The 26,909-nt window shown below is 35.2% G+C and overlaps 1 protein-coding gene across 7 annotated transcripts in view; it reads left to right on the forward strand.

Annotated features, from left to right (window-relative positions):
* The window catches only part of deaf1 (DEAF1 transcription factor), a 30,065-nt gene that overhangs the window by 414 nt on the left and 2,742 nt on the right, over positions 1 to 26,909 (forward strand). The window contains exons 2-13 of one of the 7 annotated variants that reach the window (XR_010893904.1): positions 893 to 1,020; positions 3,173 to 3,302; positions 3,392 to 3,538; positions 4,133 to 4,272; positions 4,757 to 4,834; positions 6,209 to 6,250; positions 6,329 to 6,452; positions 7,749 to 7,877; positions 12,311 to 12,543; positions 13,624 to 13,689; positions 15,859 to 15,948; positions 16,025 to 16,631. Coding sequence is in view for 6 of the 7 variants with exons in the window: in XM_067379397.1 (XP_067235498.1) it covers positions 893 to 1,020; positions 3,173 to 3,302; positions 3,392 to 3,538; positions 4,133 to 4,272; positions 4,757 to 4,834; positions 6,209 to 6,250; positions 6,329 to 6,452; positions 7,749 to 7,877; positions 12,311 to 12,543; positions 13,624 to 13,689; positions 15,859 to 15,948; positions 16,025 to 16,129 (1,412 nt within the window). In the remaining variant the exon portion in view is untranslated. Of the gene's footprint in view, positions 1 to 892; positions 1,021 to 3,172; positions 3,303 to 3,391; positions 3,539 to 4,132; positions 4,273 to 4,756; positions 4,835 to 6,208; positions 6,251 to 6,328; positions 6,453 to 7,748; positions 7,878 to 12,310; positions 12,544 to 13,623; positions 13,690 to 15,858; positions 15,949 to 16,024; positions 16,763 to 26,909 lie in introns of those variants that run through there. The other 6 variants (XM_067379400.1, XM_067379397.1, XM_067379398.1 and 3 more) reach the window with 6 other exon arrangements.

A 26,909-nucleotide genomic window follows, 5' to 3' on the forward strand; every position in this document is an offset into this window, starting at 1 on the left:
ATTCTCCGATCAGCATAAGGTTTGTTTAATCAGCGTTAATATTATTAATAATCGTTTATAACATTGTCTTCATATTAAAAATCAAAGAAGTATTCAGAATGCAACTGCTAAAAAGTACCATGGTATTTTTAAAAAATACCATGAAAATAACATGGTGCATGAATATGCATTTTGCAAGGAAATTAATTCTATTTTTAGGACCATTAAGATTATTGCATTGTGACTTATATCATTTTTAATTAAACTTTATATATAATATATCTAAATATAATTTACTGATGTATTAATACCGGTCAAAATTTTTGAAATTTTTTTATGTTTTTGAAAGAAGTCTCTTCTGCTCATTAAGGACCAAAAATACAGTAAAAACGGTAATATTGTGAAATTTTATTACAATAAAATAATACTTTAATTCAGCATTTTTCAACAATTCATTGTAATGTTTAAAAACATTTCTATTTCAAATTAAACTTTCTGTATCATAGTTTCCACAAAAATATTAAGCCACAAAAACTGTTTTCAACATTCATAATAATAAGGACAATTATTAATAATTAATAATTAAGCAGCAAATCATCATATTAGAATGATTTCTGAAGGATCATGTGACACTGAAGACTGGAGTAATGATGCTGAAAATTCAGCTTTGATCACAGGAATAAATTACATTTTACAATATATTCAGATTAGAAAACAATTATTTTAAATTGTAATAATTTTTCACAATTTTTACTGTAGTTTTGAACAAATTAATGTTGAGCAGAAGAGACTTCTTTTAAAAACATTGCAAAATCATAATTATTCTGAACTTTTGTGTAGTGTTTGTGCTTCAGTATTGTCGTCCACCCAAGTCATATAAAGTTTGAAGCAGCTTCTGTTTGTTTTTTTGCAGAGATCACAGCCGTCACTGTTGGGGACGTTCAGAGTTCAAATGAAACCGTGTTCACATCCACAGTCGCCACAGCAACGTCCATCCCTGAACACGTGCTCGTAAGAGACCAAACAATTTCTCATTTCAGGGTACGTTTACATGACAACGATATACTAAAAACTGAAAAGTTGTCAAAACGATCCCAGTTCACATGAAAACGACTAAAATGGCTGTATTCTGCTGCCAGGCCAATAGATGGCGATGTCACAGGGTAGCTTTCAATTGAATAATTGTATAACTTTTTCATTGTGCTTATTTTATATGGTGTATTTTGTTGCTTTAACTTTTATTTTATATTGTGTGGTGTATCTTTGTTGTTTTATTTGTTTCGGTAAAGCGCTTTGAGATGTTCATTTAAAGGCGCTATAGAAAATAAAGGTTATTATTATTATTATTATAACTTTGTAAAGAAACACTATGCGCCTATAGATTTAACACGCAATACACATCCACATGATGTCATTGTGTTTACAAATTAGCATTTTTGTTGTTTACACAGAGATAAAATGGAAACCTTTTATGCATTTTGGCCGTTAATTACATTTATTGCACGACATTTTGGGGGCCTGAAAAAGTTTTTGAAAATTATACCGTTATTGACTCTGTAAACTACAAAAACTATAATTTGTGAAACGTCATGCGCACGCGTATTACATGTTAACAGCGTAGTGTTTCTTAACAAAGGGACATCGCCATCTACTGGCCTGGCAGCAGAATACAGTGTTTTTAATCGTTTCGCAGATCCATGTCAATGGGGATTGTTTTGACAACGTTGTCATCTGTATGCGAAAAACGCGTTTTTAGTACATTGTTGTCGTGTAAATTTTGTACAATGTTTAACTTTCATTGAATTGATTGATTGATTTCAAGTTAAAAAGTCAGGAAATTGACTAAAAAGGTGCAAAATATATTAAATTATATAAAATACTACAAAACCCAGATTTTATTTGTGACTAATGTCAGTACCATATCACAGTGATGGCGCCAAACCAAAACCGTAGTACTTTATGATTACTATATCATTCATATACTATGATAAAACCATCTTTTTTAATAATAATCACCAAACACTAATTATATAATAAATAATAAGGTATTTAATAAGGTTGACAACCTTGTTGTAATGTTTCTGAAAATATCCGCATATCAAAACGATGCATTTTACTATATTTTTGTAGTTCTCTTCTGTCTGCTATTTATTTATTTTTATTTTTCACTATTTGAAGGTTTTTTAACTTTTATTGAACCTCTTCAAATAAAAAAACGCATTACTGTGTGATTACTATATTCATATGCCATGAATAAACCTTTTTTTTTTTTTTCTTTTACAAGGACTTGCATAATAAATGTCAATTTAAAAAAAGTTATTCAGTAATGTTTTATTCATCTGAAAATGTAGGCTACACATATCAAAATGATGCATTTTACTATATTTTTTGTAGTTCTCTCCTGGCTATATATATTTTTTTTCACCATTTGAATTTTTTAACCTCATCTAACCCCATTAAATCGCATCTTAGATGTCCAAAAATATTTTATTTTTTTATTTTTTTTATTTTTTTTTAAATGATAACTGAAATAAAAACTGCAAAAAATAAAAATAAAAATATATGTTATGTATTATATATACTTTTATTATAACATCAAATAAAATTATTTGGTATTAATATTTATATAATAATAATAGCAGTTGATAGAATGTATGTAAGTAATTTTTATATATATACACACATATAAAATAGAAAAGTGTGTATATATATATATATATATATATATATAATATATATATATATATATAAAACACATTTTTAATATTTAAAATAATATATAAATAATATTTGATATTAATAATATTAATACAATAATATTATTTTGTATATATATTTATATTATATATATATTTCTTCCAACAATTTGTGTTCTAAATGTAAAAAAAGGTGTTCAGTAATATTAAACCTTATTGTAATGTTTATTCATCTGAAAATGTACACATATCAAAATGATGCATACTATATTTTTATAGTTCTCTATTGGTTCTCTACTTTTTGAAGTGTTTTTTAAATCTTTATTGAACCTATTCAAATAAACCGAACTGTGCTACTGTATGATTCCTATATTCATGATAAAACCATCTAAAAATATCTTGGTAATACCATAGTAAATTCATTTTCAGTTAATGTATGAAGTAAACCTGCTATCAAATTAACATGAAATGTAATATTTCTCAACTAATTTACACAGACAGGCAGAACCACGCTTCAGATCGGAGACAGTCTGAGTACCCAGAAGGCCACGCTGATCGTGGTGCACACAGACGGGAGTATCGTGGACGCCACAGGGCTGAAAGGCACCGCGACACCAATGACACCTGGTACATTCGAGTTTTAGGAACTGTGACTGTGAGTCTAAAACTAAATGAAATGCAGTATTTCTATATGTGTTTCTGTTTTTCCCTCTCAGGTCCTCAAACCCCAAGCACCCCTCTGACATCCGGACACGATAAAGACGGCTCCAAGTACAACTGGGATCCGTCGGTTTACGACAACGAGCTTCCCGTGCGCTGCAGGAACACAAGTGGGATTCTGTACAAAAACAGACTGGGATCAGGTACGGAGCGACCACAAGATGGCGTCAGACAACTGCTGAAACTCACATTTGTACAGTTAGTATTAATTTGTGACAGGAATGGAAACGAGGCTGTGAGGGATAGAGTACAGTGTGTTCAATGGATTGTACTGTTGTTTAACAACTATCTAATTGTTCAGCTGATGAAACGTTGCTGGAAATACTCTTTTAGTAGACAAAAACTCCATAAAACAGTTTTGAAAGTTGTAAAAATGATGTGATCCAGGACCTTTATATAATGTGTGCCATGGTAAGACTGTACGTCTATCCCTCACAGCCTCGTTTTCATCTGTTAAATTCAATATGGCGTCTAACCAGACTAATAGGTCTATTCCTTTGTGGTCAGTCTTTGTAAAAACTTCTTAGGAAGTGTGCAGGAAATCCAACACAAGATCATCTGTAGGTTAACACTTTTAAAAATCGATAGTGTACCATTTGGGCTGCTTTGACATACTGTTTTCTATGTACCATGAATTACGACACACTAATTACTATTTAGGATGAATAATATGTATGTAAGAATTGGAGCGCTGCCAAAATGCTTTAACGTGACTGCTCTTTAACCTCTGACTGCAGGGGGCAAAGGGCGCTGTATCAAACACAACAATCACTGGTACACCCCGACGGAGTTTGAGAGCATGTCGGGGCGAGCGAGCAGCAAAGACTGGAAGAGAAGCATCCGCTACGCTGGCCGACCTCTACAGTGTCTCATTCAGGTCAGACCGGCCTTTTTACAGACACACACACACACACACACACATGTTTGTTTTTGTGAATTGTGGGGACTTTCCATAGACTTCAATGCATTTTACACTGAACAAACTGTACATTCTATCCCCCTACCCTGCCCCTACCCCTAAACCTAACCCTCACAGGAAACTGTGCAAACTTTTACTTTTTCACAAAAACTCATTCTATATGATTTATAAACCCATTTACATTGTGGGGACCGCTGGCTGGTCCCCACGATGTAGGTGAACTCAGGTTTATATTACATCATGGGGACATTTGGTCCCCACAATGTAATATAAACAAAAGCACACACACACACACACACACACACACACACACACACACACACACAGCTCACTGTAGGTACCCTTTCCAAAAAATCCCCCAGTGACTCATTCAGCAGAACCACCTGACTGGAGTGTGTTTTTGTTTGTTTGTGTGTGTGTGTGTGTGTGTGTGTTTTGACAGGAGCGTATTCTGAACCCTCATGCAGCGTCCTGTACGTGTGCGGCCTGCTGTGATGATCTGTCTTCAGTGAGTGACATGGTGACTCAATCTCATAAATCATTTTCACACTGCTGACCTGGGTTATCATACACTGAGAATAAAGACTAAATATATATATATTTTTTTTTAAATGATAACTGAAATAAAAACTGCAAAAAATATAAATAAAAATATATGTTATGTATTATATATACTATTATTATAACATCAAATAATATTATTTGGTATTAATATTTATATAATAATAATAGCAGTTGATAGAATGTATGTAAGTAATTTATATATATATATATATATATATATATATATATATATATAACACATTTTTAATATTTAAAATATTGATATTAATAATATTTATACAATAATAATATTTTGTATATATATATATATATATATATATATATATATAAAATATAAAAGTGTATATATATATAAACAATTTTTATATTTAAAATAATATATAAATAGAAAAGTGTATATACATTTACACATTTTTAATATTTAAAATAATATATATACATTATTTGATATTAATAATATTTATACAATAATAATATTTTGTATATATATATGTGTGTGTGTGTGTGTGTGTGTGTGTGTGTGTGTTTGTATAGTTAAAATTGTAATATTAATAAATAATATATGGTCTTTCTACAGTGAGTGACTCATAATCTTTATTAATTTTTTAATAATATAATATTAATATTATTTGATATTAATAATATTTCTATAATAATATTATATAATAATAGTTTGTCTCTGTCTTAATTGTATATAATTTATATAAATTATTTTATTTCATACACACATATATATATATATATATATATATATATATATATATATATATATATATATATATATATATATATATATATATATATATATATATATATATATATATATATGTAATTGTATAAAAATATATAAAAAATATATATATATAAAAATGTAATATTACAATTTATGTTTTTGACCATCTTAAAGGTGTAGTGTGTACATTTTAGGAGGAAATATTGAGAGAAATGCAATATAATATACATAACACATTTTGAGTGGTGTATAAAGACCTTACATAATGAACCTTATGTTTTTATTACCATAGAATGAGCCATTTCTATCTCATACACCGCTGGTCCCCTTACATGTTAAATCGCCATTTTGTGCCGGCATGTTTCTACAGTAGCCCTAAATGGACAAACTGCTCTACAGAGCGCGTTTGCTTGACTGGCTACTCTCTGCTGTCTCAGATGATGACATCTTCGTCCTGTGTAGCTTCTCTATATTGCAATTCACAACCTCACCACTAGATGCAGCTAAAATTTACACACTGCACCTTTAAATTCAAAAGTGTTGCTCATTGATCCTGTATAACTCATATCTCTCCTTCATTTGCCTGTTTTTCTCCAGTGTGCCAAAGACGGGCCTTTCGGAGGGGAGAACATCACTATGGTAATTTGTAATGTCTGAAGTCTCAGTCGTGATGTCATATCGCTCAAGAGACTAATTCAGTGTTCTGGTGGCGTACAGACGGGTCCCGTCAGACTGTTCGTCCCGTATAAAAGAAGGAAGAAGGACAATGAGCGGTCAGCTTCTCCTGAGAAGAAGGAAGTTCAGTCTCCAAAGAACATCACCCTGGCTCCAGGAGCAACATGTGAGAGCCTTTATCATAATATATAATTATAATAAATAATAATAAAATAATTTATAATTATATTTAAATAAATAAAAATATAAATGTATTTTAAATATTGTATTTTAATATATAATTATAATAAGCAATAATAAAATAATATATAATTATATGTAATAAAAAATATATAAAAGTATTTTAAATATTGTATTTTAATTATATATTTATAATAATAATTAAATAATATATAATTATATATAAAAATATGTATATAAATATTTTAAATATTGACTTAGCATGGGTTATTCAGAATATATATATTTTTAAATTATAATATATAATTATAATAATTAATAATAAAATAATCTATAATTATATTTAAAAAAAAATATATATATATATATATATATATATATATATATATATATATATATATATATATATATATATATATATATATATATATATGTATGTATTTTAAATATTGACAGCATGGGTTATTCAGAATACAAGTTTTTGAAATTATAATGTATAATAATTGAATAGTATATACGTATATATATTAAAAAAATAAAAATATAAATGTATTTTAAATATTGACTTTCAGAATATTCAGAATATTTTTTTTTTTCAATTATAATATATAAGCCTAGTTATAATGTATGATAATTATATAATAGATAATTTATATATATAAAAAAAAATAAATATATATATATATATATATATATGTATATGTATATGTGTATTTTAAATATTGTCTTGCCATCGGTTATTCAGAATATAATTTTTCAAAATCATAATATAATTATAAAATATAATAATTATATAATATATTTTAAAATGTAAAAAAAAAAAAAAAATTGTGTAGGCCAGCAAACATCAACACAACCTTTAAAATAATAATATATATCACAAAATATATAAAATATAAATAAATAATATTAAAAATAAAAATATTAATTTAATAAACTAAAACTCTTACTATATTTTTTACAAATATCATTAATTGCATATTTTATTTCAGTAAGATGCAGAAAATAAATTGCCTTTGCAGTTTGTCAAAAATACAAACTTCTGTTAAGGTACATAAATGGAGCCTAAGTTGGTTTGTGACCATATCAGAATTTAAAATAATTGCTAAAATCTATTTCTTAATTATCAATCAATTTCTTATTACCAATAACAGTATCCAAAGATAGAACATTGGCGTTTGTGACTCTCAGGTGTTATTCCGTTGAGTTTCTGACGTCAGGAAAGTGAGTAATTCTCCCAGGAGACACTGGAAGCGACTCACGACTGACTGCCTGCTCTCAGTTACAGTGACTCCGTCCGGTCAGATCACCACTTCAGGAACACTGACCTTTGACCGAACGGCCACAGGAGAGACGGCGGCCATCATCTCCGACAGCCCTGCACCCGCTGACGTCTTCACCAACACGACGGGTGGGTGCTGCATACACACAAACTACAGTCAAGGTGTGTTCTTATCACCAAAGATTGTGTTCAAAACCACACACTACTGTTATGGAAGTATACAGTATGGGATCTTTTGAAAGGGATTTTTTGAGTATGCATATTACTACATTTGCCAGAGCAAATACTGTGGACAGAGGACAGAGGACAGGGCATACTGTGAGAAATAGTATATCCCACAATGCAATGCACTTGGTTTGACCTTCTATTTACAATGTGGCATTATTTGTTCATAATGGCGTCAATTTGCATCAGAGGGTCATTGACTGGTCCGTGGGCGGTCTGTGATTGTGACATCCGAGGTTGAGACTCTGTCCCCCTCTGAAGCCCAGGAATGGCCTCTTTCTGATCCTTTTTTAGCTGGAAACAAAAGGGCTGTTATTTTTAGGCCTCTTTGTGCGAGATGGGGGCCAGTTTGAGCCCAGTGTGAGTCTCAGATAATGAGTTATGCGTTTTTGTAACCTGTCCAGTTGGGGTGACTTCTGTTAAATGGCACATTTGTAGGCCAGAGGGTCTGTCCTGATATGGTTGGACGGTACTATCTGTACCAAGATTACTGTATTTAATTCATCAAAGTGTTTCTAAATGATGTTATCTGCACTGCTGATGTTAATGCACTAACATAGGAGATTAATTAAAAAGTTATTGCTCTTAAATTCACTTAATGCTGTTAGCATGTAGCATGTAGTAATTAGGGGCCAAGCACCGAAGGTTCCTAACCACCTATTGTATCCGTTGGCCTTCTTATTCTTCCACTCTGGAAGTCTATGGCAGCCCGTAGAACCACTTGCGGGAAAGTTCTGAAATTTGGCACACTGATAAAAGCCAGTCTGAACTGTAACCATAGCAAATTTGGAGTCTCTAACTCAATCGCTCTAGCGCCACCTACTGTCTAAACATGGACTTACATTTATGCCAATAACTTTTGAACTGTAAGGGCTAGAAACAAAATTTTCCTCTGATTCCTTGCCCCAAGATTCATTTTCCGTCATGAAAAAATTTCCCGCCATTTTGAATTGTCTGAAAAATCTACTCTAAAGCTACTACCGTTGCTCTGATTTTCTCAAAAATTTAACTAAGATCATCATTAGACCATGCCGAAAAATGTGTGAACGAATTTTACTTGGCCTACTGGTCCGGAAATACATTCTTTTTGTCCAAAAATCATAAAAGTGGTCTCATATCGGCCATTTTGGGCGTCGGCCATTTCGAATTTTGTAATAAAATGCTGTATTTTACGAATGCATGAACGCATCATTATTAAACTCGGTATGGGTCATCGGCACGATGCCCTGAAGGAGTCTGAGAAGTTTCGGACCAGGGCCACCGAGTGGTGAAAAAAATTATTTACATGCTTATAATTTTGAATGTGATTGACTTATTTTCATGGGATCATCTCCTTGGATTCCTGAATCCTTGCCGTGTCCAACAATACCAAACATGTTAGGTTTCGCCTTATGGTTAGTGCACCGTTGTGATTTAGCATTTAAACAACATTTGCAAATATCTTAAAAACCGTTAGCCCGATCGAGATGAAACCACCGTAGGAAAATCGTAAACAGTTTTGTTGACTATTCATTACTGGCCAAATGTCAAAATTTTTATAGTAAGTGGCAAAAAAATGCAATCAAATCAGGTGTGGGTCATTTTTTATGTGTTCATACATATAAATGTTCATAACTCCTAAACGAAATGAGATGGTTTCACCCATTTTGATACACTTATGTATGGAGGCACTCTGAGCACACACGCATAAGAATGGTGAAAACATGAAATTGGCTGTAATTATGGTATTGTTTGTCTGATTGACTTCAAAATTGACATGCAGTGTCTTTATGTCAGTTGCTATCATAGTCCAGTATGACATTGTTGTTGTTCTGCTGCTAGCTTCCTTGTGTGCTTCTTTTGAGCTTGACCCCTTAATTGCTGCTTGCAGCTATATTTTGACATTATAACCATTTCATTTGAAGTTTTATTTTTATTTTTTAAGGGTGCAGTAAGTGATTTCTGAGAAACACTGTTGATATTTGAAATCAGCACCCAAACGAACACACCCCTTCATACATTGCTCCACCCCCAAATTGCAAACTTTGGGCAAAAAAACACAAGAAGCGCTTTTTCCCATTTTTGAACGGTCACCATTGGCATATAATGCAACAAAGATTGCTAAAGTCAACAGATTTTACTAAAAGATCTACCAATCTCTGTGTAAAAATAAAGTTTCTAAAGTCATTTTTACACCCCTCCAATTTGGCTTCAAATCTCAGGTAAAACCCTCGTCCACAAAATAGTGGATTTCTCATTAAATACTCATCCATAACATTTAATATTTTAGTTTTCTTCCTCTTTTATGTATTTCTTTCACCAGAAAAATAAAAAAAATAAAATCAAAATTCATCAAAAATATCAAAATTTTTAACCAGGGACCTCTGGTTGACCCAAAAAATATTTACAATTTATTTTTCAACTACAGTATTGACAGCAATAGTTTCCATATATCACTTTAAATCCATCTGTCAGCATCTTTGCATTCTCGTCTCTCTTTTCAAGTGAAAGGATCATGGTTTGACTTCTGTCTGAGGGTTTATTTTTTAAGTCGAGGGCAGTCGTCCAGTGTAGCTGTTTCGCTCCAGGGAGTGTGACCTCCAATTCAAAGCGGCTCTGTGTCACTGACGGACCGCTGTGCTCTGTGTCTCAGGAAATGATCGTTCTCTCCTTCTTTTTATCTCTGTCAGGTTCTGTGTGGTGGAATAGACTTGAAATGCTTCAGCACTTTTCCTTTAAAGCACCCTGACCTCGACTCGCTCAGACAGGTTCGAGAAAATAACCGTAAAATAAGTGTGACCACAGCCCTGGACCATAATATTACAGAAAAATTCATTTCTGCCACAAGAAAATGGTGTTTTAGACATATTTCCACCTCTACAAAGTGGAGCAGTGGCCTAGTGGTTCGTGAACATATATATATATATATATATATATATTATTTATTTATTTTTTTTTCCCAAATTACTCATTTTAAATATTTTGTATTAAATATTTTGTACATTTAAAACAAACAGTTGTTCATTATTTTATTTTCAGGTAATTTTTTTTTTTTTTTTCTATTATTATTTTTATTTTGTCTATATAGTTTTTATTGATTTTTTTTTTCCGTACATCACATTAAACTAAATTAAAATGAGAAATGTTGTCTTGACAACTAGCTGAAATAAAAAAAAACATTGTTTTTTACATTTTATTTCAGTTAATTTATGTTTATGTTATTTATATTATTTCAAGTAACACTTTTTTATGGTTTTAGTTTGATAGCAAACTCTATTAAGTGATTTTTTTTAAAACCATAATCCTTATCTAAATGACTGGTAAAATCATGGAAATGTTTTTGATAAAATGTGGGAAACTTCAGGCATTGTGGCATTTCACGATTCAGTTTCACCCTCTTCCACTCATTATCTCACTGTCCCTATTAATAAAAGTGACAGAAAGGCCAAAAATAAAAAGCATAATTCACATTCTCTCTCATAACCTCGTCACACTGTTTGAGTCCTCGAGTATGAATAAGTAAAGTACTCTTTTCTCAGATATAATTGAAGGGTAGTCCCTTCAATCAAGTCCAAATGAGGTGCGTAGACAAAAACATCCAAATAGAGAAACACTTAAAGAGAGTCCGCACACTCTACCGAAGAAAAAGTCATCAAATGCGAGATAAAAACAAAACTTTAAACTGGATATGATGACATGTGACCTTTGTCAATGCCAAACTTACATTTTGTGACTTGAACACTTTTTTTTTCAGTAAAGTTTTGTTTTTATCTTGCATTTGATGACTTCATCTTTGGTAGAGTGTGCGGACTCTCTTGAAGTGTTTCTCAGATATAAGCCATGTTTGAGTTAGCAGATGTGTTTTACCTCAGGAACAGGTGATAAAGTGAACAGCAGGATGTCAGATCTGTTGAATTATGGGACATTTGAGATAAAACACACAGACTGATGTTTGATCACACCACTATGTGGCTAAAAATTGAGTATGTTTCATAAAAGTCAATTGCTCCTCCTAGACAGCATTGAGATTCAATGCAAGTGTAGTCAACATGAAACGTGTTTGTCTGGGTCGAGTCCGGGACGTTGTAGAAACACAACGAGCATGTCCTCTTCTGTCTGTCCGGCCCACATTTCCAAACCCATTTTATTTTTTAGAACAACAAGCTTATAAAATGAAATGTGGGTCAGGGTTAAAGGGAGATCAGAGGAGGACGGACTGTAAATGTACTCGTGAAGGTCGTACCTGTCAGGATGCTACAAAACCAGCCGTCCCAAAGGAACGCTTTAATCGCTCATCACTCAGGAGATGTGGGTTAGGCTTCTAGCATCAATGTCATCTCAAATGTGTTTCTCCTCAGTGTTGACCACTCTTCCTGCGCTGGCGGTGGTCCCTCAGCAGGCCGTGGTGCAGTCTAAACCCCCTCCAACCGGGACGCTAATGAACGGGTTGGAGACGGGTGAGCAGCGCACGTGGATTCACCTGGAAGAGATGGCCAACACACTGCTCAGCAACGTCCAGCAACTCAAAGTCCTCATCGCACAAGCCAAACAAGCCAGTCAGAGCGGAGCGCATGTCGGCATCAGAAAAGAGGTTAGAACCACAAAACTTATCTCAGATCAGTGTTCATGAGGTCATATCATGAAATAATACAGTTTAACAAACTCAAAACATCCTCCCTAGACTAAAAAGAGCATTAATTGAAACTAACCTGCAAAAACCACCCATTGATGGTTGAGATGGCATTATCACGAATACACATAGAAATTAGACAGCTAGTTCTAACAGAGGGTGTTTATACCCAGCTAAGTAAGGGATAATGCTTCGCAAGTGGTTCTTTGCCTCCATGTTAGCTGTGCATTAAACGATTCTGAATGTAAATGTGTCTGTGAAGTTTCAGCTCAAAATCCCCCACAGATCATTTATTATAGCTTGTCAAATTTGCCCCTATTTGGGTGTGAGCAAAAACACACCGTTTTTGTGTGTGTCCCTTTAAATGCAAATGAGTTGCTGCTCCCCGCCCCCTTTCCAGAAGAAGGCGGAGCTTTAACAGCTCAACAAAAACAAAGCTGGAGAATCTCACGCAGACAAAATGAGGATTGTCAGTAACGGTGTTCAGCCTTACATTGTTCAAACATTGTTCAATTATTCAGACAGTTTTGCTAACATTCCCATTAAGTCAAAACATTAAAATGTTTTAAGAATGTTTTCTCTTGGTTATGCGAACATTCCATTTTGCTAACATTATAGGATTGTTACTTTTGTATGTTCTCTGAACATTCCATAACAAATAATAACATTTTAAAAAATTGTTTGAATGTACAACTAAAATGTTTCAGAAAAAAATGTTCCATGACAGTGTATATTTGTTTTTATGTTAATGTTTTAAAGAACAGTATTAAAGACCAGATGACTTTGAATGAACGTTCTATTAACGTTACTAGAAGAACGTTTGTTCGTAACTGTGAGAGAACCTTGCCAGAACGTTCTGATAATGTTCCCTGTTAGCTGGGTATATACATGTACAGTAGCAAAATGGCCACAAAAGTGTGAAAAATGATCAGGAAAAACTAAATTACAGCTGTTTTGGGTCTAAGAAGCGGATCTGAGGGGAAAGGTTTATCTTATTATCCCTCTGAAGAAGCATCATATATTCATGTTTTACTCTTTCAGTCCTTTCAGAGTCAGTTGTCACTCGGTGAAGAACCTGAGGGGAAAATCACTGAAATTATCATTAAGGTAAGTCTCTCTCTCTCTCTCTCTCTCTCATATCAAGTTTTAAAACCAGTGTTATTTTAGTATCATTGATATACTTTTTAAATTTTGTTTAGTTTTTAATTTTAGTAAAATTGTTGCATTTGCATTTTTATTACTTAAAAAATTATCTTTATAGTTTTAATTAAGTTGTAGTTTATTTTGTACAGAAAAGTATTAGGGCCAAGCAATAATAAAAAAATAAAACCATCTGAGATTAAAGTTAGTTTAATTTCGTGAAAAAACTCGTTAAAGTTTGAGAAAAAAATCGTTAAATTTAAAAAAAAAGTCAAGATAAAATGTTGAGAATAAACTCGTTAAATTTCGAGAAAAAAGTCAGGATAAAATGTTGAGAATAAACTCGTTAAATCACGAGAAAAAACTTGTTAAATTTCAAGAAAAAAGTCGAGATAAAATGTTGAGAATAAAGTCATTAAATTACGAGAAAAAACTTGTAACATTTCGAGAAAAAAGTCGAGATAAAATGTTGAGAATAAAGTCATTAAATTACGAGAAAAAAGTCGTTAGATTATGAGACCAAATTCGTTAAATTATGAGAAAAAAGTTAAATTTCGAGAAAAAAGTCGAGATAAAATGTTGAGAATAAACTCGTTAAATCACGAGAAAAAAACGTGTTAAATTTCAAGAAAAAAGTCAAGATAAAATGTTGAGAATAAACTCGTTAAATTACGAGAAAAAACTTGTTACATTTTGAGAACAAAGTCTAGATAAAATGTTGAGAATAAAGTCATTAAATTACGAGAAAAAAGTCGTTAGATTATGAGAACAAATTTGTAATTTAACGACTTTGTTCTCGTAATTTAACGACTTTTTTCTCATTATTTAATTTCTTTATTCTCAACATTTTATCTCGTATTTTTTCTCGAAATGTAACAAGGTTTTTCTCGAAATTTAACAACTTTAATCTTGAGATGGTTTTATTTTTTATTATTGCTTGGCCCTAATCCTCTTCCGTAATTTTGTTTGAGTTCTTTTAGTACTTATTTTAAAACTTAAACTAGTCAAAAATAACCCTGGCTGAAACTATCGTGGCTGGTGAGCTGGAGGTTCTTTCTGCGTTTTCTCCTATATTTCAATTTCTGTCTGCCTTTTGTTTGTGAGCGTGCAAATACATGCTGACAGACCAATCATTCCATCACAACAAGCATTTACGGTTTGGCAGTCATGGCCGTATTCACCGTGCCACCGAATACTGCTCCAGGTTTGTTTTCGTTCAGCCAGTAGGGTTAGGGCAACAGATATGCAGTCACAAGTATTGGATATTTTGCCACGGTATCAAATGTTGCTCATCAGATTTGACAGACCAAAGCTTTGAGTTTTGTAATGTGGCTCATGTCACGCTCTGCTGATGTAGTTGGCGTTCTCAGATGTGTGTATCGAAGGGCCGGCGGTGTAGAAACACTGTCACCTGATGTGTTTGGCAGGTGGTTCGGTTCAGATGTGATAGAGAGAGAGTGAGGCAGGACTATCAGAAAGTACAGCTGAAAGGCAGGAGGGCTGGAAACACACAGATGCTCCGCTGGAACATACCAACAGATCCCATTCAGAGAATGAAAACCTGTCTTTCCTTGTTTAAAATGCCAGTCTGTGTTGAGGCAAACATGAACATCCTGGCATTATTCACTCATCCTTGTATCATTACAGACCTCACATTGTTCAAATTTGTTTCTTCATGGAAAACAAAAGAATGTCCTGGCTGTTCTTCATATGTGCTTTAATATTCATAATGTTTTGACTGACATTCATAATGTTTTTGACAACATTTATTTTTATATTAATAGTTGAAGTAGAATTAGGAACAAGGAAGTAGAATTAAAACGAACTTAAATTCATATTTTTTAACTAGGAAACCAAACTTTGAATGTTGACTGGACAAACTTGTTTTTAAGTTTTTTTTGTTTTTTTTTAAACTTTGAAAGTCCATAGGACAGACAGACTGTGATTGTAGCCAATCACAGACATTTCTGATGAGCGTGTGAACACAGTGGCCAATCAGAGGTGTTTACGAATCCCTCAACAGTGCTCAAAGCATCACATCTTTAACATTTCTGTACCGACTTGGTATCGGTGTTTTGACAGCACTGATAGACAGACAGATAAACAGTTCTATTAATAGCATGTTTTGTGTTTCAGCACACGTGTGTGAACTGCGGTCGAGAGGCGTCCAGCGAGTGTACGGGCTGCCATAAAGTCCATTACTGCTCTGGCTTCTGTCAGCGGAAGGTGAGACCAACCCGAGCATTCACTGTCATATCACACCAGCTAGAGCCACTTTATTTTTGGATCCGTCTTTCTGCAGGACTGGAAGGAACATCAACTGAGCTGCTGTCAGCCGAGCACAGCTGTCGGCCTTCAGGAAGAGACTCAGATGGCCGGTGTGGAGGTGGAGAAAGGGAAGGTCTAGCGCGCACCGTATGACGTTCAGATGGGTGATCGCTTCCGTTCGTGTTTTAGTTTAGCTATAAAGCCGTGTAGTAGCAGCTCCCTTACACACTGTGAAAAATTAAGCATACGCGGATGGCGTCAGTACTTTCTGTACCATGTGAACGGTTTCGCCCTCTCGCTATGGATTTTGTATGTGAAAATAATCCTTAAAGGGATAGTTCACCAAACATGATTTACTCACCCTCATGTCGTTCCAAACCTGTATGACTTTGAACACAAAATTATTTTTATACAGTTCAACTCTTGAATCTCATTTGTATATTCATGTGTTGTTTTGTGCGTATATTAAATATGGAGATCAGAACGAGTCATATGGAAGACTTTTATTATATTTTTATTGTACTTTTTAGGTAGACAGCCCCTCATAATACATTTTGAAGAATGTCCAAGCTGCTCCAAATTCATTTTATTTTGTGTCTTACAGAAGAAAGTCAGTCAAACGGGTTTGGAACAACCTGAGGGTGAGTAAATGATGACAGAACTGTTACTTTAGGTGAACTACTACTTTAATTAAGATAATAATATAATTTCAGAATCTAATTCTAATGAAGGATTTACATTTTTACAGTGTTTTCAAAACAAAACAGAAATAAATGGGAAAAATCTGAGTTTTTTGTGCCTCTTTATTCACTGGATTTTGGATTTGAGGGTACACACATGTAAAGTGCATTATCATGATAACCCTTTTTAATGGATATGGCACATTGCAGAGATTAGCTGAGCTTTTCTCCTGCTGTGAACTGCCACACAACTGACCCGTCTGAAATAATCCAAAGCTACCCAAAGATAACCTGGACACACATTAGTGAAAGGAAATCAACCACACTAGCCTTCACATTCATCATTTTCTCAAATTTGTTCACCTAAAGAAGCCATAACATACACTTGCCGCATAGCATCTTTTTCTTTTAGGTCAACTGGTTAGATTTTTTGCACCCAAAACCATCATAATTTAGCTTTTCATGACCATTTTCCACCTTATTTCTGGCTGTTCTGCCAATGTAGTTGTACAACCTCTAAATGATCTTTGTTGCGATTGGCTAGACTCTTTGCCTGTAAAAATAAGTATTTATAGGCCAACAGCAGACCCTAAAGCAAAGCTGCTTCACGTTGTGACAGATTCATAAAAGACAAACTGTTAAAATCAGAATGAAATGATCAGACAACTTGGTAAAAATAAACTTCAGCCACTCTATTCAGTGGCAGTATACAGGTGCTGGTCATATAATTAGAATATCGTGAAAAAGTTCATTTTTTTATTGTAAATTATTTATAAAAATGAAACTTTCATATATTCGTAGATTATAATTTCATAGATTCCCTACATGTAAAGTAAAACATTTCTTTTTTTTTTTTTTGATGATTAGAGCGTACAGCTCATGAAAGTCCAAAATCCAGTATCTCAAAATATTAGAATATTTCCTAAGATCAATCAAAAAATGGATTTTCAAAACAGAAAAGTTCAAGTTAAGTATGTTCATTTGTGCACTCAATACTTGGTCGGCAGCACATATTACAGCAAATGACTTGCTCCTAGCACAAATTACAGCATCAGTGAAGTGTGGCATGGAAGTGATCAGCCTGTGGCACTGCTGAGGCACTACTCAAAATCTCCTGGAAGATGGCTGCATTGACTTTGCACTTGATAAAACACAATGGACCAACACCAGCAGACGTCACGGCCCCCCAAATCATTACTGACTTCAGAAACTTCACACTAGACTCCAAGCAGCTTGGATTCTGTGCCTCTCCAGTCTTCCTTCAGACTCTGGGACCATGATTTCAACATGAAATGCAAAATTTACTTTTATCTGAAAAGAGGACTTTCGACCACTGTTCACTGTCCGGTTCTTTTTCTCCTTAGCCCAGGTAAGATGCTTCTGACGTTGTTTCTGTTTCAGAAGTGGCTTGTTAGTCCTTTTCCTGAAGATGTCTGAGTGTGGTGGCTCTTGATGCGCTGACCATTGTGCTCATTTGACTCATTGTGAAGCTCTCACAAGTGTCTGAATCAAAGAACAAGAGATACCCAGAATTTATACTGTAGGGATGGTCATTTAATGAAACTCAAATGTAAATATTCTAATATTTTGAGATACTGGATTTTGGACTTTCATTAGCTGTATGCTCTAATCAACAAATTAAAAAAAAAAAACTTTTGAAATGTTTTACTTTACATGTAGGGAATCTAGTATAAATTAAAGTTTCATTTTTTTAAATAATTTACAATAAAAAAATTAACTTTTTCACAATATTCTAATTATATGACCAGCACCTGTACAGTGTATATATATATATATATATATATATATATATATATATATATATATATATATATATATATATATATATATATATATATGTCCTTTTTACTACCTAACCGTGAATGGATTGTTGATAATATAAGTGTAGATGGTCATGTGTTAATATTGTCTTTTAGCTGATGCCAGAAAGTTGTGAAACAATTTTTTTAGTTCCGTTTCAATAAATGCATTTTTTTTACTACACTCTTAAAGGTGCAGTATGTAATATTATCAGATAGTGGTTGAAATGGGTACTGCAATCCAAATTTAAAATACTGGAGAGAGTTGTTTCTCATGCCCCCTCCTCCTCAGATGCACAACACTGGTTGCCAGCAGTGTTTCCGAGTCCATGGTTTTCCTGTGGAATTGGGCTATTTTAAGTTGTTGCCGCAAGTTAATTTTTTTTCTGCGGTTAATTTTCCACCCCCGTACATATGATTTCGGCACTCCAACAACTCCAAAACACCTCCCAGATGTACAAATTCAGTGGAGAATTCAGCCACCCAATGGAGAAAATCACATCAGGCTACTTTTGTTGCACAGACCTGGCAACCCTGGTTGCCAGATTGAAGACATGCAACAGGAATGAGCACAATTGACAAAAGAAGGTGACGAGCCTTACACTGTAAGCTGAGGAGTTTGTTTATCTGCATTTAATATGCCTTTGTACATAGAGCTTTTTAGATGGATGCAGGGGGCTTTTTAGGTCGGGTAGAATCTGCGATCTCTGACCTAGTTTGTTAGCTGGCTTCCACTGCTGCAATACGCTGTGTTTTCCACCAAATGGCAATCCGAGGTGTCGAAATACTTAAATTGGCAGCGGCGGGATCACACGGATCAAAACCAAAAACAGACATTCCCACACAGAACGCACATTTCAAAGTAGAATAACTGGCTGTAGCATTGTTTTTGTTTTTTCTGAGAAACAATTATGTGAACTTAGTATGTTTCCTAAATATCTGCAAATATATTATAGTATTTTTGTGCTTTATACAGTCAAAAAAAAATACATACAACACATTTAAAAATAAAGAGTGATGTTTTAAGTTCTGAAAGTTAGTTTTTCTACTCCAGTAAACTTCTACTTTCTTCAATTGGCATCTCATAACGACCTGTTTAAAGAGTCTGATTCCAATCTGTGGCACTGAAAGTGTTCAGACACTTTATTGTTTGTGCCAAATGTATTGAGTGAGTTTCTTTAGAGGTTTCTAGCTCAATTTTGGAGTTCATCTGAATACAATACATACACAGCCTCCACTTCAGATTTCCCATGAGCACCCTTGACTGATAGTTTGCAGCAGGACTGTGTGTTTTATTACCTCCCATTTGTACCTCAGTGTCCAAATGTGAATCGATACACAAGGATAGAAAATTGTTGGGGGAATTAGCCTTTCGCCGAGCCCCGCCCCCCTTAGTTACTGTTGCTTTGTCCAACAAGCCGTGGCGCTGTCACTCCACACGCAGTGAAAAATACATCGCGGAACAAAGAGGATACTGACCACACATCGACAGACAAGACAGAGCAGGTTACTTGTGATATTAAACAAAGTCCCAGCTTTCAAACCGTGTAGTTATTAAAGTAATTCAAACAATAAAAACCGTTTTGTTGCTCTTTAATGTGTCGTGACCATGGTCGTGACAGATTGCTGTAGATCCTCAGCTCAACCGCTCGTAAAAACCGATCATCTCTTCCTATTAGTCCATGAACATGAGAATGAATGTTGTTTCAAACGCGGAAAGACGTCAATACTCACCATTTTTCAAGTTTAACTCCACCGAGGTTAATCTTTTAACTACTGGCTGCTTTGTCGGACAAAATGGCGGATGCGGCGTTCTGATTGGTTAGATCGCTTGTCAATCAAACTCCCGGCGAAAGGTCAATTATGGAAAGGGCGCTCAGTGGTTTCAGCCAAAGTATTGCCAGTCAGTGACACCAGAATCATCTAAATCACATCCAAACCGAACGGTGGTAATTTTCCATTACGCAGGTCAGTGAAGCAACATGCTACACAGAACAAATATATCAGTGAGTTTTATGACACATGAAGGGTTGTTTATACTGTTGCTTCACTTCTTGGTGAAATTTGACCTAGAAAGCTAGTAAAAAAGGTTGTGTTTTAGCAGAAAAACTAGCATAAGATACATAATAGATGCTTTTTTCTTTTAAAATGTGTTTACAATTTTCTAAAAGCAATAAGGTATGTGTGATTATAGTCTCTTGTAACTTATTGCTAAAACTGAGAAAGTTAATTTTAGTTTCAACAAAGCTTTGTAAGTATAAACATTCCTATTCAGATGGTAATTTTTTCTGTCAGCAGGTAATTTTCTCCATTATTTTGTAAGGTTGCGTCAGGGAAAACAGGTTTTTGGACAACTACCCAACATCCTCAGGGAAATGTCTGAATAGGGTGTATACAGTATGTCTCTGGCCTTCTGACTTGCTGACCTCAATTTTCTGTGAGTTCGAGCCCTGTTTGAAAAAACAAAAATGGCATTCTAAGCTTAAAAGCCATTCTGGCCTTAAAAGTTTACTATTGTAATAGAACCATATAATCACAGTAATCCTAATAATTCAGCTTCTGTGGTAATGGATAAATGCTGTCAGCAGAGCTTAACCCATGTTAAAGCCCAGAACAGCTGTCTTCAGCAGAAGAAGTCTTGGATGAAGGGAGATTCTCCAGGGTTGTCTTGTTGAATCTTCCTCCTTTCACTCGTCACAGTCTTTTTTTCCATCTGTTTCTCATAATCTCTTTATATGTTTTCTCATATCAAGGTCAAATCTGTTATATTGCTCTCTTAAAAACCTGGTATCCAAAAATTCCCTCGTGAGAAATTATGACTGTCTAGGACAAACTGAAAAAGAACCTCGCATAAGTTACTTCATCTTTGGAGGTCTTTTCAAGTTACGTTTTCCGGACGCGAAAATATGTCCTCATTTACATTTACAAACACCCTCATGTTAATTTTTATATAGGCCTAATACTTCGTGTGTCGTTCGTTTATTTTAGTCTGAATAAAACACAATCGGATAGCACGTAGCTTAGTTCAAGTTAACTTATTCACGTCATTTTTGTTAAGTTTAAATATTACGTTTGTTAAATAAAATTAATCTCATGGTTTTTGTGTGAAATATATTACTCATTCTCTTTTATTTTATTCCTTGTTAGTAAAGAAGTAAACACCCACACTACTGGTATCTATGGTTATACCCGATCTATTTTCTTTTCATACACAGCAAGGGAGAACACGGATAACCGGAATTGCTCTCGAAAGATACGCCGTCAGTAGTTCCCGCCCGGAACCTGTTGAGATGTGACATTTACACTAAAACCTTCTCATATTTTCTGACATTTGATATAAAAGCCTATTGAGGGCTGTATTACGGGTTTTGCAGAAAGAATTGGGTTTTTCGATTAGAGATTCCAGAAAACTGTGGTAATCCTAAATTAAACTTAATATGAGTCAGTTTCTTCAGTGAAACAGGTAATATTTTTAACCCTTTTCATAGAATAAAAGTAATTTGAAAGCGCTCAGGCTTGGGGTGGGACTCTTTTGACCTAAGCCAGTAAACAATCGCCTACGTAACGATGGAAACAACTGCCCAGAAACTGCATAGCAACGTAAACAACCAATCAGAACACCTCGGTAACCACATAGCAACGCCCTGGGAACCACTCAGAACACCCTAGTAACTGCATAGCAACATAAATGAACACCACAGTCTGCAAACGCCCTGGCATGGTGGAAGAGTTTTGCAAAGGAAAAAAAAAACGTTCACACAGTTTCCTTAGAAAATGTAAAAAGTTTCCTTATATTGTGTCTGAACTTGAAACCAAATCTAGATAAGCTTTACCATTGCTTCTGATTATCTGGTATTGATTTTTAGATTCAGTCCAATTTACAGGAAATACAAATTATTGATTGATTTCTTTAATGTCTCCATTGTGTCTCCAAGACAGCAATGAAATGAGAAAAAATGGAAGCCTGAAGTCTCCTGTTTCTCAGATACAGAATTTCTCCTCCGAGATTAAGTAAATGAAATCTTATTTTCGAACTGTGCTCCATTTTAACCAAGATCTCGGATGCAGTGATCTCAATATGAACTCAAATATTCCCATCAAATCATCTGAGCTTTATATTATAGCTCTATACTTGTACTGTATGTCAACTATTTACTCATTTGTGATTATTTTTATTTCAGAGAAAATAAGTAAATACTCAGTTGAGACCTCATGAACTTTGAAAGGGTATCAAGAGGCTCTCTATGGCTCCATATGGCATAGAGCATCCATTTGAGCCTATGTTTTAGTCATTCTTGGACTGCTTGATGTCTTTCAGCGGTCTCAGGTGTTGTTTGACAGGTCTCCGTCTTTTTGCATGAGGAGAGAGTGGGTGGAATGAACCTGGACAGGCTGCCGCTGTAGTTTTCTGAGCATAATAAGTTTCGACGTTTCTCATTTTAAAAGCATCAGGAAATACATTCGCCCCCCTGCGCCACAGAAGGGCATGCGTCACCATCTCTGTTTGACCTTGATATCACTCTTGGCTTTACTTTTAAGGAAATTACATTTGAATGTTTTTAGAGTAAAAAAGACTTCCTTGCATAAACAATGGAGGAGGAAACATTAGACGGATGACAGAAGAGGTTGATGACATTTTATCGAAACTAATACCTACTTAGTCATCGGCATGTGGTAAAAACCCTTGTTATGCGAATCTGACAGACTATAAATAATTAATAGCGATGGAATATTCTGCTTTAATAATACATGTCCAGCTAATATCTGCTTGCTGTCTTGTTTTTTTTTCTCTAGGTCAGGGGTTCTGAAACTTAAAAATCCTAAATAATTTTGGCTTTTATTCACATATAAACACTGATCAGCATAACGTGCAAGAATGAATCTAATTGGTTTTTGTGGAAGCGCAATGCACAAGAATAAACCTCATTGGCTCTTGTGGAAGCGTAACACGTGAGAATAAACCTCAATGGTTCTTGCAGAAGTGTAACATACAAGAATGAACCTCATTGCTTCTTGCGGAAGCGTAACGCAAGAATGAACCTCATTAGTTCTTGTGGAAGCGTAACACACGAGAATGAACCTCATTAGTTCTTGCGGAAGCGTAACACATGAGAATGAACCTCATTAGTTCTTGCGGAAGCGTAACACATGAGAATGAACCTCATTAGTTCTTGTGGAAGCGTAACATGAGAATGAACCTCATTAGTTCTTGCGGAAGTGTAACACGAGAATGAACCTCATTAGTTCTTGTGGAAGCGTAACACGTGAGAATGAACCTCATTGGTTCTTGCAGAAGCGTAACATACGAGAATGAACCTCATTAGTTCTTGTGGAAGCGCAATGCACAAGAATAAACCACATTGGCTCTTGTGGAAGCGTAACATGCGAGAATGAATCTAATTGGTTTTTGCTGAAGCGTAACATAAGAATTAACCTCATTGGCTCTTGCAGAAGCGTAACACATGAGAATGAACCTCATTAGTTCTTGCGGAAGCGTAACACGAGAATGAACCTCATTAGTTCTTGCGGAAGCGTAACACGAGAATGAACCTCATTAGTTCTTGTGGAAGCGTAACACACGAGAATGAACCTCATTAGTTCTTGTGGAAGCGTAACACGAGAATGAACCTCATTAGTTCTTGCGGAAGCGTAACACATGAGAATGAACCTCATTAGTTCTTGCAGAAGCGTAACATACGAGAATGAACCTCATTAGTTCTTGCGGAAGCGTAACACATGAGAATGAACCTCATTAGTTCTTGCAGAAGCGTAACACACGAGAATGAACCTCATTAGTTCTTGCGGAAGCGTAACACATGAGAATGAACCTCATTAGTTCTTGCAGAAGTGTAACATACAAGAATGAACCTCATTGCTTCTTGCGGAAGCGTAACGCAAGAATGAACCTCATTAGTTCTTATGGAAGCGTAACACACGAGAATGAACCTCATTAGTTCTTGCGGAAGCGTAACACACGAGAATGAACCTCATTAGTTCTTGTGGAAGCGTAACATGAGAATGAACCTCATTAGTTCTTGCGGAAGTGTAACACGAGAATGAACCTCATTAGTTCTTGTGGAAGCGTAACACATGAGAATGAACCTCATTAGTTCTTGTGGAAGCGTATCACGTGAGAATGAACCTCATTGGTTCTTGCAGAAGCGTAACATACGAGAATGAACCTCATTAGTTCTTGTAGAAGCGCAATGTACAAGAATAAACCACATTGGCTCTTGTGGAAGCGTAACATGCGAGAATGAATCTAATTGGCTCTTGCAGAAGCGTAACACGAGAATGAACCTCATTAGTTCTTGCGGAAGCGTAATATACAAGAATGAACCTCATTAGTTCTTGCGGAAGCGTAACACACGAGAATGAACCTCATTAGTTCTTGTGGAAGCGTAACACGAGAATGAACCTCATTAGTTCTTGTGGAAGCGTAACACGAGAATGAACCTCATTAGTTCTTGCGGAAGCGTAACACATGAGAATGAACCTCATTAGTTCTTGCAGAAGCGTAACACGAGAATGAACCTCATTAGTTCTTGCGGAAGCGTAACACACGAGAATGAACCTCATTAGTTCTTGTGGAAGCGTAACACGAGAATGAACCTCATTAGTTCTTGCGGAAGCGTAACACATGAGAATGAACCTCATTAGTTCTTGCAGAAGCGTAACATACGAGAATGAACCTCATTAGTTCTTGCGGAAGCGTAACACATGAGAATGAACCTCATTAGTTCTTGCAGAAGCGTAACACACGAGAATGAACCTCATTAGTTCTTGCGGAAGCGTAACACACGAGAATAAACCTCATTGGTTCTTGCAGAAGCGTAACATACGAGAATGAACCTCATTGGTTCTTGCAGAAGCGTAACACACGAGAATGAACCTCATTAGTTCTTGTGGAAGCGTAACACATGAGAATGAACCTCATTAGTTCTTGCAGAAGCGTAACATACGAGAATGAACCTCATTGGATCTTGCAGAAGCGTAACATACGAGAATGAACCTCATTAGTTCTTGTGGAAGCGTAACACATGAGAATGAACCTCATTAGTTCTTGCGGAAGCGTAACACATGAGAATGAACCTCATTAGTTCTTGCAGAAGCGTAACATACGAGAATGAACCTCATTGGATCTTGCAGAAGCGTAACATACGAGAATGAACCTCATTAGTTCTTGTGGAAGCGTAACACGAGAATGAACCTCATTGGTTCTTGCAGAAGCGTAACATACGAGAATGAACCTCATTAGTTCTTGTGGAAGCGTAACACGAGAATGAACGTCATTAGTTCTTGTGGAAGCGTAACACGAGAATGAACCTCATTGGTTCTTGCAGAAGCGTAACATACGAGAATGAACCTCATTAGTTCTTGCGGAAGCGCAACACACGAGAATGAACCTCATTAGTTCTTGCGGAAGCGTAACACACGAGAATGAACCTCATTGGTTCTTGCAGAAGCGTAACATACGAGAATGAACCTCATTGGTTCTTGCAGAAGCGTAACACACGAGAATGAACCTCATTAGTTCTTGTGGAAGCGTAACACATGAGAATGAACCTCATTAGTTCTTGCAGAAGCGTAACACATGAGAATGAACCTCATTAGTTCTTGCAGAAGCGTAACACACGAGAATGAACCTCATTAGTTCTTGTGGAAGCGTAACACATGAGAATGAACCTCATTAGTTCTTGCAGAAGCGTAACACATGAGAATGAACCTCATTAGTTCTTGCAGAAGCGTAACATACGAGAATGAACCTCATTGGTTCTTGCAGAAGCGTAACATACGAGAATGAACCTCATTAGTTCTTGTGGAAGCATAACACGAGAATGAACCTCATTGGTTCTTGCAGAAGCGTAACATACGAGAATGAACCTCATTAGTTCTTGTGGAAGCGTAACACGAGAATGAACGTCATTAGTTCTTGTGGAAGCGTAACACGAGAATGAACCTCATTGGTTCTTGCAGAAGCGTAACATACGAGAATGAACCTCATTAGTTCTTGTGGAAGCGTATCACGAGAATGAACCTCATTGGTTCTTGCAGAAGCGTAACACACGAGAATGAACCTCATTAGTTCTTGCGGAAGCGCAACACACGAGAATGAACCTCATTGGCTCTTGCGGAAGCGTAACATACGAGAATGAACCTCATTAGTTCTTGCAGAAGCGTAACATACGAGAATGAACCTCATTAGTTCTTGCGGAAGCGTAACACGAGAATGAACCTCATTGGTTCTTGCAGAAGCGTAACATACGAGAATGAACCTCATTAGTTCTTGCGGAAGCGCAACACACGAGAATGAACCTCATTAGTTCTTGCGGAAGCGCAACACACGAGAATGAACCTCATTAGTTCTTGTGGAAGCGCAACACACGAGAATGAACCTCATTGGCTCTTGCGGAAGCGT

The sequence above is a fragment of the Chanodichthys erythropterus genome, chromosome 24 (assembly GCF_024489055.1).
Source record: "Chanodichthys erythropterus isolate Z2021 chromosome 24, ASM2448905v1, whole genome shotgun sequence".
In the NCBI taxonomy this organism is placed as follows: domain Eukaryota; kingdom Metazoa; phylum Chordata; class Actinopteri; order Cypriniformes; family Xenocyprididae; genus Chanodichthys; species Chanodichthys erythropterus.